Source organism: Apis cerana, linkage group LG10 (assembly GCF_029169275.1).
Source record: "Apis cerana isolate GH-2021 linkage group LG10, AcerK_1.0, whole genome shotgun sequence".
Lineage (NCBI taxonomy): Eukaryota > Metazoa > Arthropoda > Insecta > Hymenoptera > Apidae > Apis > Apis cerana.
In genome coordinates, this window is record NC_083861.1 from 8,432,934 (window position 1) to 8,451,275 (window position 18,342).

Consider the following 18,342-nt stretch of genomic DNA (forward strand, 5'->3'; position numbering starts at 1 on the left):
CTATTATTTTTCTCATAAATAGATATATGTATATATAAATTTTTAAAAATTAAAATTTAATCATTTATTTTTCTTTAACTTAAAATAAATTTCAAATAAAGAAGTTTAATTTAATTTAAAATCGATTGATTTAATAATTAATAATAAAATTTTAACATAACATAAGTAATATGGATGTAGTAAAAATTAATTTTTATTAATCTTGGAAAATATTATCGAATAAAACAGTTTCTTTCTTCAATATATTTATAAAAATTTTTTTATTTTATTGTAACTACTGAAAAATTTTCACATGTCACTTTTGTAACTTCACATTATTATTATTGAAAACGATGATCGAATGCAATTACATACAAAGTATGTGTCAGTTTTAATTTTTGTTTTCTGCTTAATTCGACTAAGAGTATTCATACAATTTACAAAAGTTTGGTCGCGTGCAATAAAAGAAAGATTTATGCGAATTATAGCAATCATACATATTTCTTCATAAATATTTGCATGTAATCGAAATACATATTTATAATAGTTTCGTTAATTTATTTGATCTTTGTTTGTGAGTTACGGTTTTTTTGAAACTTTTACACTGTTAAGCACGTGTTGATAATCCATAAACGTGTCTAAATATTCCGTTACACATAGAAAACTTAACAATCGTGACGGATGTGTCAAGATCTCATATCTTGCGATTAACAAAATTTTTTTTCGTAATCAATCATCGATCTACGAGTCTTTCTTTTATAATCTTTGTTATAGATATCGTTCAATCATACTTTACGTTTCATTATCATCTCTCTCTCTCTCTCTCTCTCTCTCTCTCTCTCTCTCTTTCGCTCTCGCTCTCGCTCTCGCTCTCTCGATCCAAATATTTAACAAACACAATTAATAAAGATATTTAATTTATATAAAATACGTAATTATATACGTATATAGATACGTAACGCGTCTAAGAAATTTCTTTATTTATCTTTTTTCTATCCATCGTCACATATATATATCAATATAAACGATATTATTATAATAATTATTGCGTCCAACAAAATAACATTTTTACAATGTAGAAAATGTTCGTCCAAATACGATGAAAATTACGCAACTAGTTATAACATTATAGTTAAATTTCTTCTACACACGCGTACTCCAGTGTTTTTAGACGTGTACACATTATATACAACAAAAATTATAAAATATCACTTAAGAACATTTATATTTTAATTATTGCTATCTTTCGCGAAAGGATAGTGTTACGGGTTTCTGAAAAATTTAGAAGATTTTAACACGAAATTTTCTCCAGGAAAGCAGACGACATTTTCCTCTTGTGCGTAAAACGGTATTTAAAATAGTAAAGAAATATAAATTTATTTCACCTTAAAAAAAAAAAAAAAAACTAACAATAGATAATAATTCAAATTTAAAAAAAAATGAAATTTTAATAATATACACAAAAACTTTAGCAATGTATTAAAAATAAATGCTTAAATATCAAAAACGACTATTGTATTCTACTACAAATACTGGTTTATATAATTATAATCTTGAACATTATTTGTATTTGTCGCTCCTTCCTTCGAGAAACAAATTTTTTTTTTGATCATTAAAAAAATACAGAGATCAACGAAACGAAATGATTTCGTTAAAAAAAAAAAAAAAAAAAAAGAAACACATCCAAACATACAATTTATAGCAAAATTAATAGTATACTTTCTTCACACTTAAGAAATCTTTCGATATTATTCATCTGGAACTGGTCGTATATCAAATACCGAGGAAGTGAATAGGAATAAGGGAAATCGATAGTAATATAAAAGAAAATTCGTCTTACATTTGTTGCAGCCAAGCGAGCTCAGAAATAATATTTTTAATACTAAAAACTTAGTAATAATCTACACGTAGAAAAGCATTTAAACGTCGAATTGAAAGCTCGCCGTTTATAATAATCATATAATGGCTTCATTGTAGTAAAATTATAGTAATAACAATCACATATGGTGTTATTTATCAACGAGATATAACACGCAAAAATGTTTAAAATGATAGGACATAAATAATTTAGATATATCGTGTGCTCGACGTAGTGCTTAGAAACCATGTAACATTAAAAATATATATATATTTATATATATTTATATATATATATATTTATATGTATAATATATATAATATGTATAAATTGTTGAGTTATTTCCTATAAATATCTTCTAAAATCTGGCTTGGCAAATTAATCACTTAGAAACAAATTCACAATTTTTTAGTCATTAACTTTAGGCACCAATGGTATGCAGACCCTGTCTTTGGTACATACGACCGATTCTATTTTATCATATATCTGAACGTTAGAAGACATCACTCGATTCATCTTCTAGCCATTAGAAGAATTCTTTCGTTTAACGATACACCAGTTACTCGTTCCTTCGTTTCGTTTCACATTGTTGTTTGTTACAATATCAGTTTCAGCTTTGTTCCAGTGCGATACCAAGGAATTATTCGTATTCCTTTTCCTTTCTTTTTTTTTTCTTTTCTTTTTTTTTTTTTTTTTTTTTTCCATTTAGCAAAACGACACAGTCCTCAAACACGTCTCGTAACAAAAACTCAGTCTTCTTCCTTCTTCTCTGGCTTCAAATCTACCATTGCGTGGAGCTCTTCCGGACTGTATCTACAATTGAATATCATATCATGATATAATACCAATCAAGCAACGAGGCCAAATACTTTTTTATAGGCCGATTATCATCCAGTTAATCTCCGGGGTAACAAAAAAATTGAGAAAATATTGGATCCTTACCCTAAGAGACTCTGTAAGTCACAGACAAAACGGTAAACGTATCGTTTGCCGGCTGTTTTATGTATAATATTCTTGTCGTAATAATAACGAAGACCACGGCTCAACTTCTCGTAATTCATTTTAGGCTTGTTCTTGCGGATGCCCCAGCGACGTGCCACCTCGTCTGGGTCAGTCAGCTTAAACTCCCATCCATCGCCGGTCCACGAGATAAAGCCTTGGCATGATTTATCTGTTAACAACTCTAACAGAAACTGCCAAAGTTGAATGGGACCGGAACCGGTAAAGCAAGGTCCACTGCCTGAAACGTCGAATAAATAATTTTTCTTATCTTCTATCCCCAATCGCGATCTTTTACGCGATAACGGGTCATAAGTAATCGATCATTACTCGTATAACCAGGGATCATCGCGCTCTGCAACAGAGGCTTCTGATCAGGATTATTTCCGATAGACGAAGGATGATGCGGATTGGAAGAGTCCCTCGGGCCAAGGCCGGCTAGGAACGCCGGATGATGGGACAAGTGCTCGAGAGGGCCCACTCCCCATTGATCACCCCCAACGCCACCACCTCCACCTCCGCTTCCGCTTCCTGGAACCGTTTGGAATGGCGTCGCGTCGTATTGCCCGTATCCACCGCTCTCACTGTATCCCTCGTGGTATCGACCTGTTGCGAGCCATCCATCGTTAAACCGATTTTTCCAATTCACGATTACACGTAACCGTTTCAAGTACTTTCAAATTACCTCGAGGATAATTTTTAAAGGGCGATTGCTGATACTTGGGCTCGAGATGAATTCCACTGGTGCTGTAAAATTCCGGCGAGCCGTCGAGATTAAAAGGATGCGGCGGTTGGTGATCCTGCGGCAAGCTATGATACTCGGAGGCTTCATCGTATCCGGAATAGTTGGCCGGAGTCATGTAGCTCTCCGTGGCGGCTTGGCTAACCCTCAAATCGCTCTCGTTGGTCCCTGTACCCGCGAGATCGTTGCCGCTCGTCAAACCTGCTCCACCCCCTTGGAGGTGTTCCGTTATATGGTGGTTGCTGTAGTTCGCTGTAAAAGATCGAGATCTTCCGTACTTTTCATACTTCCTTCTTCTTTTTCCTTTCTTTTTTTTTTTTTTTTTCAGGGAAATACTTACACTCCGTTTTGAGCTGATTTAAGTTCCGTAGATGTATATACGCGTTGTTCGCGTTGTTATTATTGTTATTGTTATTGTTGCTATTCGGAGTACTGGAATGAGAGTTGGGCGGTTGAGTGTTATGGCTGTGGGGTGGCGGCGAGGTTTCATCCCTCTGATTCTCGTCTTGGCACACGGGACTGCGTAAATGATTGTAACCTCCTGAAAAACACAAAAAGAGGACGTTTAATCTCACCATTCCCTCTGTATCTTCGATGCGGTATTAAAAAGTGATCGTGGTTTATGGACTTTTTTTTACGCTCTATGCAAATCTGTCTCCCGTGTCCGTTCTCCTCGTGAAAATATTTCTATTTCATTCCAAGAATCGCGGATCCCATCGATTCGATTTCCCATCGTTTCGACGATCTCGATCTCGCTGGAATCGTCGACGTGGTGGAAAATTGATCGGTGAAACCTGGGGGACTTGGACGGTGTCACGAGAGGTACGGAGTCTGCAGGGAGGAACCGCTGACACGTGGGCGGCGCGCATCTCGTCGATTGGCCCGAGCCAAACTCCGCCTATCCTCGACTTCCTTTCCTCGGCCACGAGAAACACGTCGAGAGCGCGCGTCCATTACGGAGGCTGCGAAACCGGCTTCGTCCTTCTTCGATCGCTCGTCAAACATCAATCCGATCTTTCGATCGATTCGAAGAGAATCGAGTGGGTTCGAGAGAAAAGGATCCCCCTTCTAAATCCTTTCGGATTGCTGGACTTGCTTCTCGCACCGCGAGCCCGAGGGATCGGTACAAGTTTCGTTTGATTTATAAGCATCCACGTTATCCGTGAACCAATTTCCACCGCATTGCCCGTACGTTTAATTAAACGAAACGACTCGAGCAACAACGATAACACCGCGTTTTCACTCTCGACTCGGTCGGAGTGGATGATAAGACTCCAAGGGGGATAATGCCGAATCCGCGAAGATAAAAATACCGCGCATCCGGTTTCGATTGCGGAGTTTACCGATAACGCTTCGTCGATCTTTCGAATTATCTGAAATTTCTTTCTCCAAGCAATCTTGAATATGCGATCTTCCGGATCATCGGGATCGCAATTAATTCTCGATAAAGTTAAATACACGAAACGGAATTGGAAAACACGGTTATTATATGCGAATCACGCGTTTATCGAATCGTATAAATTTGATCAAATCCTCTTTTTCGAGCCCCCCTTCTCCCGGCTCGCTAATTATTCCGAGCAGTTTCCTCGTGACCCGCCATTCCACGGCCATCCCCCCGATGTCGTGAGGGACAATGGCTTCTGCAATGGATTATCATAATCCGTCGGCTAAGCGTCGCGTTGCGTGAACAGTCGGAATTACAATGTGCACGATATGTGTGACCAGCCGACGTTCCCACACTTATCCTTTTTTTAACGGCGAGGAAAACAGGTGGCTCCTGCACTCGACCATCGTAACGAGCCAACCATCGTTCGCGACATGGCTAATAGGTCCACTGCACCGCGTTAACGAACCTCCATCAAACAATACCTCGACCGACTCTCGATCAGCAAGCTGAATCAAGTCTTAATTAATCACTCGTCCATCGCCGAGTATGCGTTCAAGTAGGCGAGAAATCGATGGAGCGAGCTCATCGGATCATTTAATTAACGCCGGTCAGCTTTTTTTCCTTGCATCGCCGTTTATTTTGCAATTTTCGGGGAAGAACGGAGTGTCTGAATACGTATAAATTCTTCACAAAGGTATTTTATAATAACGATATATATATTCGATAATCGAGATAAGAAGCTAACAATTTTATTTGTAATAATTTTCATCGTTATCTTCGATTCCCGAGAGCGACGCGTTGGAAGAAGAAGAAAAGACGAAAGCTCTCTTTACCCCCCAAAAAACAAAAGAATAGAGGAGAGATGTAATCTCTCCTCGCGGATAGCAGCATAAATGGAAGAGTATTAAAGTAGGCGCGGAATTATCATAAGTCCAGGCGGGTTTCTCATAGGTCGGCGGGCGGCAAGTCGTTTCGAGGAACGTGGACGTTAATGGGGCCCAAGGGACGGGCCCTTGCGCACACCACCTACACCTGCACGGGCTGGCGTGTAGCTGCACCTCGCACCCCATTTCATGGACGGTGAGCGTGGGAGTGCAGCTTTGAGTCGGCCCTCACGGCATGCCACGCATACGCACACGCGTGCATGCGCGGGGCACGGACATGAAACTGGTGAACGCTTTGCCCATGTGCTTCTCCACGAGGTAAATGTTTTCATGCTACCTAAATGCACCCTCTTCTCGCGCTCCTCCTTCCATCTCCTCCGCCTCTTCTTCTTCTTCTTCTTCTTTTTCCCGTTCCTCTATTTCTTCATCTTCGTCGTCTGGAACACCGCGACTCCGAAAGGGAGGAGGGCAACGAAACTATTCCGAAAATTCCTGAGCATTCAGCCCGCGCGTTTGTTCACACGGATGAACAATTGAAGCCGGAGCAACGATTCTTTTCTCCTCTCTCGTTCGTTTGTCTTGATCGTTTTTCTTTTTCTCCTTTTTTTCTCTCTTTTGCTCCTTCTCTTTCTTTTTTTCTTCCTTTTCTTCGAGTTAAAGCAATGTGGCATACTCTCGATATGCTGGTGGAATCTCGCGATTGGGATCTTTAAACTTGTAACCGGACGATATTCTCGATATCACGTTTTTACTAACAGTTCAGTATAAACATTAGCTACGATCAATTCAACTTCGTATATTAATTCCAAGGATTATGAAATAAGGGTTAGGTTCGTCCCAATCATTTTCAACATTTCACGAGACGAGTTTCAAATTTTGGAAAAGAATAGAAAGAAAAGGCGCACGCGCTCTGCCGTAAAATTCAATCCAGAAGAAGAAGAGATGGGAGAGAGGGGGAGGGAGGAAGGGTTCGAGGGTGTAAAAGTAGGCAGCCGCGTATCAGCTGTGGAACAGGTGCCGAGGGTTGGTCCGCGAGCAACGAGTAACGGCGAAGCAACGAAAGGCCGGCACGGCAGGCGAAACGTGGTCAGCAACGCCGGCCACGAGGCACGCGCCAAATCGAATGAAACGGCAGCCTGCACAGCTGCTGCGTGTAGTATATAAGTTAAGAAAGAGAGAAGGAGGAAGAGGAGGAGGAGAAGAAAGAGAAAAAGAAGCGGACCGGCGGCCTCTTGAAAATTAAAACCTGCCCCGCGAACGCTTTCAACGCCGGAAGCCTATTATCTTTCTCTTTCTCCGGGGCCCACCGATCTCTTCTTCTGCTTCTTCTCTTGCCCCGTATCGGAATATTTCAGATACAACGGATTCGATTCCATTTTATCGCCGATTCCGATCCTTTCATCGACCCAGATCTCGTATTCCGGAGTTTTTTTTCTCTTTCTCGAGAGAGATTTCGTTGGTTTAACAATTGATTTGATTTCTGCCCGATCGATTTTTCAAAAAAGGCAAATTTTCCTCGTTAATTTTAAACTTTAAACGAATCAATTGATTTCACTTCGACGCGATAGAAATCGAAGCAAATGGATCGTGAGAACGTGTATCGAAATATTAACTGCTCCATGATGGTTTAGAAATTATAGTTAATGGTTGATTAAATTATTCGTACCTCGGTGAACGTTTCATTCGGATATTTAGCGAGTATTCTAAGGGAGCATTGATTCTTGGAGAGGCCGAAGGTAAACACTCGGAGGAAATAATAAATTCGCGTTAGTTGCCATGCTCCGACTGCTACTACGTGTGCGAATAAATGCGACGAGCTTCATTGTGAATTCAACGACGACTCGAGGTTTTGGTCGTACGCACCATCCTCCATGATTCTTTCTAATATCTTTTCCCTCTTCCATTCTATTAACTCGATTACATTTATCATCGTGACTAACACCCGCTTTAAAACCAGATCCGATATTTTAACACGCGAGTAAACAATTTCTAAAATTCATCAGAAAGAATCTTCCATTTTTGATCTAAATCGTAACGGGAAATGGATGACGAGAGGAAAAATAATTGATTAAGAAAGACTCGTTTGCTTAATCCATTAGCCTCGATCGGCAAATTTTATTCTAAAAGATGCATTGAGAAAAGAATTGTTCGAACAATCGACGGAGAATTGATGGAGAACGACGTTCGAAGGAAGAAAGAAAAAAGATAACGACGTGGACGACGACGACGACGATGATGACACGATGATGATGACGGCGACGACGACAAAGAAGACAATGTCGCGATGAAATTACGATGGCGAGGAACGCGAGAGGCGTGTGCGTAAGAACGCGGTGGCAATTGTACGATAGAACGAGGCTTGCAGAAAAATAAAAAAGAAGAAAAAAAAGTCGTCCTCGACGGCAACGAAATCGTGCATTGTTCGGTAGACCGGTGACCTGCGAACTCTCCCACACTCTGCCTGCGGCCTGCCTCCGCGACGACGAGACGGTGTGCGCGTGTTTTTTCAACCAAAACGAGGCATGCTCGCGCGCACAATCACGCATCAACGCGAAGAAACGCACGGGAAATTTTTATACGCCATCAGCTCAACGAGAAAATTTTATATATATATATATCTATTATATTATATCATTCGATTTAATTTTAGCGTAATTTAATTCCAGTTTCGTGATTTTTAAAACTGTCAATTTTTGGTAAGATCGATATAAAAAGTTTTTGAAAGTTTCTTTTTTTTTTTTTCTTTGGATAATTTATTACAAGGATCAAGCGTTTTCTAAGATCTGCAGTGTAATTTTTCTATTCAAATTTTTCCATTTGTTATTGATCAGTCGTCTCCTGTCCGAGATATTTTATTAAAAATAAATTCTTTTTACGCGTATCACTGTTCGCTAAATTAAACTACAGTCGGGTTTAATAATCCACCAAGATAATTGACTACAATATGACCATTCTCGCGCCATCATTCGTAATGCATATTTATCATTTTTCCACGCTTCCGGTCGAGATTAACCGAACGCGTTTCTTGCCTGTTTAACGCACAATTGTCTCTTGGAACGACTCTCGTTTCCCGAACCTCGTCCATCTTTCCCCAAATACTCGACTCGTTCAAAACTTACAGCGACGATCTAACGGAAACGTTAAATTACCGTCCCGATTTCCTTTCCGTATCGATTCGCATTCGCACGAAATAAGGTGAAAAAATCATCACGCACGATCCTCCAACGATCCAGTTTCATCGCCGAAAACGATCGAGCGCTCGTTTCCATCGAGGCGATACCGCAATAATTACACGGTTGCGAATTCACTGCGGTGCTCGTTCGATCCCCCCCTCTCTTTCTTTCTCTCGCACTATCGCGGTGCGAGGTTATATCGCATGCGCGATATATCGAATCGCTTCTTCAAATCCGATCGCAGCGATCCGTGGCCGCGGACCGTGCAATTCCGACCTTGCACGCCACGGTACCAGGTTTTATTGGCAATTTAGCATCGGGCCACACCTAGGCTACGAGGCGACGTGCATCGCGAACAAAAGAAGCTCCCGCGTTAAAAATAACGATATAGTTACGGATCATTATGCGGCCGAGCACAACGATTATTATCGATCATTGCTTCTAACCTCCTCCCCCCTCGTCCAAGTGTAATTGTAATTCCACGATATATATATCTTTTTTTTCGAAATTACACACCTATTCGAGCCTTTCGATCGTTCGTTACACTCTGTGTTGAAGAATTGTCTTTTATTTTTCAGCGGATGTAATTAAAAGAAAGAAGGAGTGCACGATTGTATTTTTACAACAGCGAAAGTAACGTATCGAATATATTTCGTGTCATTTCGTCCTTTTTTTATCTCAATCTCGACTCCGTTTCAGGTAAGTTCGCCGAGCTTTAATCGTGGCCAAATGGATAAGCGCGAATCCGATCGCCGTTTCACGTTCAGCGTTTTCGTGTCTCGTCACACCGGTAATGCACTTTAATGCAATCGTAGACGATTGACCTTGGTCAAATGGCCAATTAACCGCGCATCGTGGTGGCACGAGCGGCACGAGTTGGCTGAACGAGACGCGTTAACCATCATTGACCGAAAACTTTGATCCCCGTGGATTGACCCTTGGGATGTTGGCGAACATCGATCAAACGTAGAACGTGTCCGCGCGAATGAATTAGAAAAGATATTCCTCGTCGAATTACAATCTACAAATGAATGAAATTTCGACGGCATCGAGAAAAAGTTGCCCATTATCCCTCGAAATGCAATATCGTCCATCGTGCATGATCATTCTTTTCGAACAGCAATATATATTATCAAAAGTAACCACTTTATCCGAATCCTTATACGTCTGAAAGAGGAGAATCCAGGAGAATCCATTTTCTCGAAATTGCACCATTTATCAGTATCTTAATTAACGCGTGTCCCAATTTACAGAACCCTCCTTTCTCAAAACACCTTCCTCAAAATCGCCCCAAATCGTGGGGAATAGGATAACGAACCAAAGCGTGCGCAAGCCTTTCAAACTACGCCGCTAGCAAAAACCGAAAAAACCTGGTTCCAATGGTGGAAGAGATCGCTGCTTGTACCTGGCGTATGAGTAGTCGCGTCTAAGGTGACCGGCGGCATGCCGGTGTTCCTCGCGATCGCGTGCTGATGCGGATGCTGGTGGTGAGGATGCGTGAGGGGGTCGGTCTCCTGGTAAGAGGGGTAGTCGGCGTAGAACGGTTCGTGGCCTGTCATCAGCGTGTCAAGCATGTGGAGCACCATCTCCGAAGACGCAGCGGGGCCGCTACTCGTCGTCTGACCGAGTAGATGATCCGAATGGTTCCCGTACGTGCCGACTATTATGGCCGGCGCCAGCCCCGAAGGCCGCGACGTCTCGACGCCCGCGACGCCCGCCGTGACGCCCCTCTGATGATGATCCCTCTTCGCCCGTTTCTTCTGCTGCTGCTTCGCGCCTACTCGCGCCGATGCACGCGCGCATTCGTGCAACCGCTTCCCTCGCCGTCGCCCGCCGTGTCGATAGGTCACGGAAGGAGGAATGGATACGGGGAGAGAGAGGGAGAGAGAGGAACGATCAGGATTTCAGGACGAGCATGAGAATCGCTGGTTCGTGGTGCTGGTTTCGCGGGATAATAAACGTTGCACCTTCGCGATTCGCATAGCTATTAATGTAATCCGTGGTGCGTTTCTGGAGGGGGTTCTTTCTTTGCGTATTTATGGATATATTTAGAGAGAGAGATATATATATATAGGTGTATATATTTCACTTGTTTTTTGAGTATGAAATTGGTCGCGAGTAAGGTACACCTAAGGTGGTATCCTTCGTAGAACGCACTTTTCACGAAGAAATGGAATCATCGATGATATATTCAACCAAGTTCGACACTGAGATAGTTGTTTATCCACCACGGGGGAGGGGGAAGGGGAAGAGGTATCACAGAATCGTAATAGGAGAATTTGGGATCACTTTGACACAGAGTCTCTGTCTCTAAATATCGATCGTTGCGGTTCGCACTTTTTCCTTTTTCCTTTCAAAACACTCGGAAAACAGAGCGGAGAAACAGAGCGCACAGAAAGATTTATCCGTAGATCGGCGGCAAGTATTCCCGGCACGGAATACTACAGCGGCGATTCGCGCAACAGGTGTGCCAACGGGATGGAAGCAGCCACCCTCGAGGGACGAACCCCCTTCTTTTCTCTTCTCTATCCGGATCCAAAACTCCCAATCGAGTCGAAATCACCCGTTCCGCTTTTCGAGAACACCGAAAAATCTTCTTCGCCACTATGTATTATCCACACACAGGTAGGGAGAACTAAAAGTTGTGCTAACACCTGAGAATACTCTCTCGAGAGTCCTCTTTGAACAAAGAAAAAGAAAAAAATTACACCGGTTCGCGGAAACTCGAGCACCGAACACCAGCAGGAACGAAAAGGGAGGGAGGGGAGGGGGGAGGAAGAAACGATCGCGATTTCTTCTTTTTTTCTTCTTTTTTGTTAAACAACACAACAGGACAAAAGTATCGGAGGAAGAAGAAGAGGCGCGAATCGCGAATCGTAGAAGAGAGCCTATGCCTGCCTTCCTTCTCGCGTGCACTCTCCACTTGACGTGAGCGCGCGTGTCACTGTGACGAAGCGCCGCACCGTTTCCGCTCTCTCCGGTTCTCTGCACCGACCTCCCTTCCGTCCCTTCCCCTCCCGCCCTACCCTCCGCCCCGCCACGCGCGAACCTTACCCCCTCCCTGCCCCACGGCGAGATGCGATTCAACCAGCTGCGTACTGCGTTTTCGTTCGCCGCCACATTGCCGCTCGTTGCTACACACGGAACGGCCCGTTGGTGGGGGAGATGGCGCGCTGGTGGGGGATAAACACAGAATCCGTGGTGGGGAGACGGGGAGCCGTGGTGGGGATAGCGGTCGGGAGGGGTTCACAAACGCCCCCTCGAAGCTTCAACCACCTGCTGGCCACCGAAACGATATTTTCTGCGCGATTGGGAATGTAGCTTGACGGATTTTCCGCGATTACGTATCATTTGGAAGCTCGAGGTAGCGGAGGTGGGTTCAAGGCGCAAGATCGACGAGACTCGTCGAGAGGAGGAGCGAGCGAGCGAGCGAGATAAGAGCAAGCGGATCGGAAAATCGATACACGTTTTGGAAGATGGATTTCTGGTTTAATCTCGAGAAGCGTGTCGATTCATTATTATAGCGTTGAGTCACTTGTGGTTCGATATATATGCTCGGAATTGGTCCGTTTACGGGAAAGCGTTACGGGATGAATGGTTCCACGCTTATGTATTATGTAGCTTCAATGGTACGACCATTAACCGCGTGCCTTCGTTTATGGGCAAACGTAAATTAGAAATGACGAGAGCCGTGAATTGGATGGAATTGGGTCCACTTTTAAAGGGCGGCTGGTGGAGGTATCGTAAACTTGGAGGCCCAATTATTGTAATGATCGTGATGATATGTGCAAGTGTATTTACGTTGGTTAACAAAGGCGAATGCATGTATATAATTGTTAAGGTGCGATTTTAGCGATGTCGCGTATTACGGGAACATCCATCTACGCGATTCTCAATCTACGTAGTTTCAACGAGGAATCTCGTTTCTCGCTCGAACCGCGCCTCTGTTTACGTTGCGCGACTAATTGAATTTTAATTCTACGCTTAACACTCTCGTCATTTCCGCGAAAACCACCCGGGAAAGCCGAATTCAACAACTTATAACAACGTGAGTCGTGTAATTTCGTTTGAAATATTGGATACACAGGATTAAAGATAACATCGAAATGTTTCCGAATATTTTTCTCGGTATGTCGAGTCTTTCGTCCATACTTTAACAACATCCTCAACTGATCGAAAGATAAACGTTTTCATTAAATTTACCAACAAACTGCAAACTGTTCAATATGAAAATTTACCAAGTAACATGTTCATCGCACATACGTTTCAATTTCAAGAATTAAAAAAAAAAAAAACTATCATTTCCATCGCAAACCATAATTCCTCCTACTCCTCTCTCATTAAAGGGCAAAAAATACATTTAAGAAATAAAGAAAAATTACTTTTCAATTGAAATTCGAAAAAAGTGAAAAATTATTATCAGCTCATCCTCTACGTCAACTCTGAACAATATATTTCATATATATATATATGTATGATAACTGGCGCTATTTTTATTTTACGTAAAATAATAAAATAAGGGAAATATTTAAGAAGATGGAAAAAGAAAAGAGGAAAAGAAGAAGCGATAGACGGAGAGGCGACGACGCGTGGTGATACATACGGTTATAACACGAGGTCGCAACTCGAAGGGCCTAGCCTATTTTTGAGAGGGGGCTGGCTGGGGAGGCGCAGAGAGACCGGATGCTAAGAGAGGCGAGGCAAACGGGGGTTTCTCTGTTCGGCGGGCTCGCACGTGATGCAGAGGGGACCGGAAGCGCTCACTCCCCTACGCCTCGTGCCTCTCGCTTCTCGTATAGTCCGCCGGCAATAGTAATGGGACTTACGAGCATCGCACAATAAGGACACGAGAGTTCGATGCGCCTTGTGCCTTCGTTTCTCCGCACGATTTTACCGTTCGTGCGCCAGTTCCCGCTTCTGTTCCGTTCTCGCGTTTGCCTTCGTTTCTCCCTTCCGTCCTTTTCTCCATCCTCCCCCACTTTCCTCCGTCTTTCCCTCCAAGAACCGAGGGTTTGCCAGCCGATCTCTGGCTGCAATTGTTTCTCGAGCAACTGATTCGTTTGAAAAGAAGCTTCGATCCAAGATTAACGAAAGTTAGTAGATTGTCGGAAGATTTGAAAATAGAGATAGAAATAACGGATCGAACACTCTTTTTGGTATTTAGAAAACTCTATCTTTCAGGATCAAGAGAAATTGGAGATTGGATCGAGGAGACCGATTGGTGGAAATTTTTAAAATGGGAATACTTGCAGAAGAAGAAGAAGAAGGAGGAGGAGGGGGAAAAAAAGAAAAAGAAAAGAAATCGTGGAGGCATCGATAATACCTGGTCATAATGGAGGCTCGTATCGTAACGTACTCGCCTCTAAAAGCGGTCGTACAAGATCTTACAAGTTTCCTCTCCCTTCCTCCTCGCATCTGTTCGATTTCGAACGCTCTCGAAGTGAGCAACAATACCCGTGACACGCACGCATACGAAGGGAGCCCGGCTCGAGAGAGGCTGCATTTAAGGGTGCATTAAGGGAGGAGCACTCGAGGACATTATAAAACTATCTCGCTCCCCGGAATATTGGGGTAGGACTCCTCCCTCCCTCCTTTCACCGCTTGTTGCCTCGGCTTCCGGTTGTAACGTGAGCTCGCACACGTTCTATTCCTCTCTTTCTCCCTTCCAATCTTCCCCCTCCCCCTTCTCCTATGTCTATATCTATCCATCTCTATTCACGTTTCTCTCCTCTCTGAAACGAGCCACCAATCAACGATCAGGAGGAGGACGAAAACCACGAGGCAAGGAGAGAATTACTACGACGACGACGACGACGACGATGAGGACGAGGACGAGGACGATGACGACGATGGACGACGAGGGCGAACGTACACGGACAGGAAGAAGGGACGAAAAAAAAAGAAAACATATACATATACACAGCGGTCGTGTCGTGAGTTCTGAATGAGCCAGAGGCTTTGTAGGCCCCCGAGGCGGTGTGTACGAACTATGAATGAACGAGTGAATGAATACAACCTGCGCCAACAATCATCATCCATCCCCTTCCCTCCCTTGCCTGCACGCCTTTTTCCCTTTTCGTTTCATCCCTCTACTTCGCAGGACTTGCTTCATCCCCGACTAGACGCTTGTTCCACGTTGGCCTCGCGCACAATTCTCCAATCGTGGCGCATGCTCGTTTCGATCTCGTCACACCCCGACTTTATGCAAGCATTACGCAAGTATCATACTTTTCCTCTTTCTCAGAAAGGCAACGATTCTTCGTCGAACTCTGGCTTTGCTTTTGACTCGAGTTCCACTGACAATTTTGAAATAATAATTTTTGACGAGTTACGTAAAGGAATATATATATATATATATATATATATACACATATGATATAATTTAGTTATTCGGTATGGAACCTTGCGAAACTCTGGTAATTGCGTATGCGGGAGGGAATCGTTTGGAAAGCTAATCGTTACACGCGGTGTAGATCTTCCTCTCTTTCGAAAGATATCGATCTCCTCTCGCCGTTCAAACGAGCTTCGATCGAAATCCACTCCATTTCCGACTCGTTCCAGTGACATCCAATATCCCAAATATCGAGCAACCCTTCGACCCGTTCCCCAGATGGGGGAGGTCGGTCGATCTCTCCTCGTTTCCTCCACACGTGCGGCTTAAAGTACAAGTTAAAAACCTACGAAGAGAAAAAGGAGGAGGAGGAGGAGGACACGCAAACAAACGAGGAAGGAGCGATCAAAATGCCGTGTGGCCAGTCTCGGTTAGTTATCACGCGGTGGTTGCTTAACAAATAATCATTGTACCGGTCGGCACGATTGACTAACCTTTCCATAAACGTAGCGAATGGCGTCACGATGGCCGTACCTTTTTTGGCCGGGTGTCAGTAAACCGTAGGGAATCGCTTTTGCGCGCACGGGATTCGACACCGGCTTTTAATTTATGCACAAGCGGCCGCCGTGTTCGTGCACGTGCGACGCGTATACGTGACCAACGATCATCGTCAAACCTTATCCTCGAAAAATATCTCGTCGATCGAGTCGAATTTAGGCGTCTACGAAGTTGAAATTTTTTTTTTTTTACTCGACTCGATATTCCAGGAATCGAATGTAGGTGAGGTATCGAAAGACAGAGGATCGAAATTGACCGGTTAAATTGTGTTTGGATTCTTTCAGGATTTCGAAATATCGTTTTATCCGGTTAGATGTCTTCTTCTTCTTCGTTATTTTCGTTTTTTCTTTCACTGATATCGATATCGAAATCAGGATCAGTAAGAATTTCTCGATTCGACGGAATCGCGTTAACAAAAATTGCATCGCCTTTGCGCCATCCAATTTCGAAAATATCGCGACAGAATTTTCCAAATCTCGTTCCTGTTTCGAGTAACGAATTAACTTAGCTATTTTCTTCTACCGAAGAGTTAACACTCGACGAATTAATTTCGCCGATTAAACGAAGCGAGATATTGGCAAGATAAGATTGATTCCAACGATTATATTAGGGGTAATGAGAAAGAAAAAGGAGAGGAGGGGGAATGGATAGAGAGATTTCGCGAATTCCTCCGTCGAGATTGGCGAACTGTATCGCGATACGCGCGTGCAGCAAGTATAGAACGTGTCGTTGCAAGACGACCAACACAGGCGACCGTATAATAGACTCATTATTTCTGCTTGCCGGAGCACCGTGTTACGTTATGTATCGCGGCTGTTCGAGGTCTTTGGTTCGACTCTCGCTCATCCTCGCTTTCGACCTCCTCCTCATGGAACCGATGCGTTACGTTGCCTCATGCACAAAACGTTCTCCAACGTTTTCCACCCGAGGGATCCTCGCATAATTCGTCCTCGTTTATCCCGACCGTTTATTATATCGTCCGTTCGATCGTTGTAAAGCAAACAAATCCTACACAACCTTCCACCGATCGCTGAATCATCATCGCCGGCGAATATGATAATTGTCCGATTTCGCGCGGCAAGAATGAAAATTAATCTCGTCGAGAGAACTTTTTTCTTTCCGTCCTTCGCCCCCCTCGCGACGATATCCTTCGAGAAGCCGGAGAGGCTTATGATTTTTTTACGATTTTCGGACGTTTATGCGATATTTAAACGCGTGTAAAAAAGATACAAAGTAGAAAGTTTCCGTAAGAGCGAAGAGCAAGCGCGTTCAAGGAAGTGCTATTGTATGCAAAATATGCGAGATATGCAAAAATATATATAAAATATGGCAAAGCGCGCAATTTACGATGATAAATATTGTGCGAGATAAAGCATTTTTCGAGTTCCGTTTTCGAAAAAGATCAACCAACAGAAAATTTCGATTAGCTTTGATTACTGGGAAAGATTTTCATTTTCGATATCGGTAGGTTGACGATGATTTTCCGAAACGAGGCACCGCGTCTGATCGAGCTGGGTCGAAGTCTGAAACTGGGATGGGAGTGATTTTGGCGCGGAGGAGGATTTTTTTATTGGACTGAACGCGAGGATGTGAAGAGAGGCAACGGAGGCCGGCGTCGTCTCCATTGTCCGCGGCGAAGCGTGCAGAGGGCCCGACTTTCCCTCGTTCACCCACGGTCACTGCTGCAATGACGTAAGGCCCTCGGCTAGGTAATTGTTACCTACGCTACGAACGCTCGCCTCGTAATGCTCTCCCGTGTTCCTCGCTTCTATTCCACCATCCCCCTCCACGCGTGTCATCCATGTGTCGCGCGAACCTTCCCAAACTTCCCCGCAATTTTCTCCAATTTTTCCAAACCAAATTTGAGGAATAATTTTCAAACTCGAATCGAACCGATCATCTATTTTCGATCTAATTAGTAATCGACGAGTCGATTCGAGGACCCAATTTCCACGATCGACTTTTCGAAATTAAATTTAAGGGAATCCAGTGGAATGATTTTTAAACTCGAATCGAACCGATCCTCATATTTTCGATCTAATTGTTAATAGTAATCGAACGAGTTGATTCGAGAACCCAATTTCCACGATCAACTTTTAAATTTAAAAGAATCGAGTGAAATAATTTTTAAAATTTCGAATCGAAGCGATCTTCATATTTTCGATCTAATTGCTATTCTAATAGAATCGAACGAAATTAAATTTAAGGGAATCGAGTGAAATAATTTTTAAAATTTCGAATCGAAGCGATCTTCATATTTTCGATCTAATTGCTATTCTAATAGAATCGAACGAAATTAAATTTAAGGGAATCGAGTGAAATAATTTTTAAATTCGAATCGAAGCGATCCTCATATTTTCGATCTAATTGCTATTCTATCAAAATCGAACGAAATTAAATTTAAGGGAATCGAGTGGAATAATTTTTAAAC

The 18,342-nt window shown here is 43.0% G+C and overlaps 1 protein-coding gene across 8 annotated transcripts in view; it reads right to left on the bottom strand.

Moving 5' to 3' along the window:
• Window positions 1–245: 245 nt before the first annotated feature.
• The window catches only part of LOC107993111 (ETS-like protein pointed), a 107,482-nt gene continuing 89,385 nt past the window's right edge, over window positions 246–18,342 (bottom strand). For all 8 annotated transcript variants that reach the window (XM_017049336.3, XM_062080106.1, XM_017049335.3 and 5 more), the window contains 5 exons: window positions 3,919–4,119; window positions 3,522–3,830; window positions 3,167–3,442; window positions 2,780–3,077; window positions 246–2,650 (listed from right to left, as the gene is read on the bottom strand). In XM_017049336.3, the coding sequence (XP_016904825.1) occupies window positions 2,587–2,650; window positions 2,780–3,077; window positions 3,167–3,442; window positions 3,522–3,830; window positions 3,919–4,119 (1,148 nt within the window). In that variant the 3' untranslated portion in view covers window positions 246–2,586. The remainder of the gene's footprint in view (window positions 2,651–2,779; window positions 3,078–3,166; window positions 3,443–3,521; window positions 3,831–3,918; window positions 4,120–18,342) is intronic.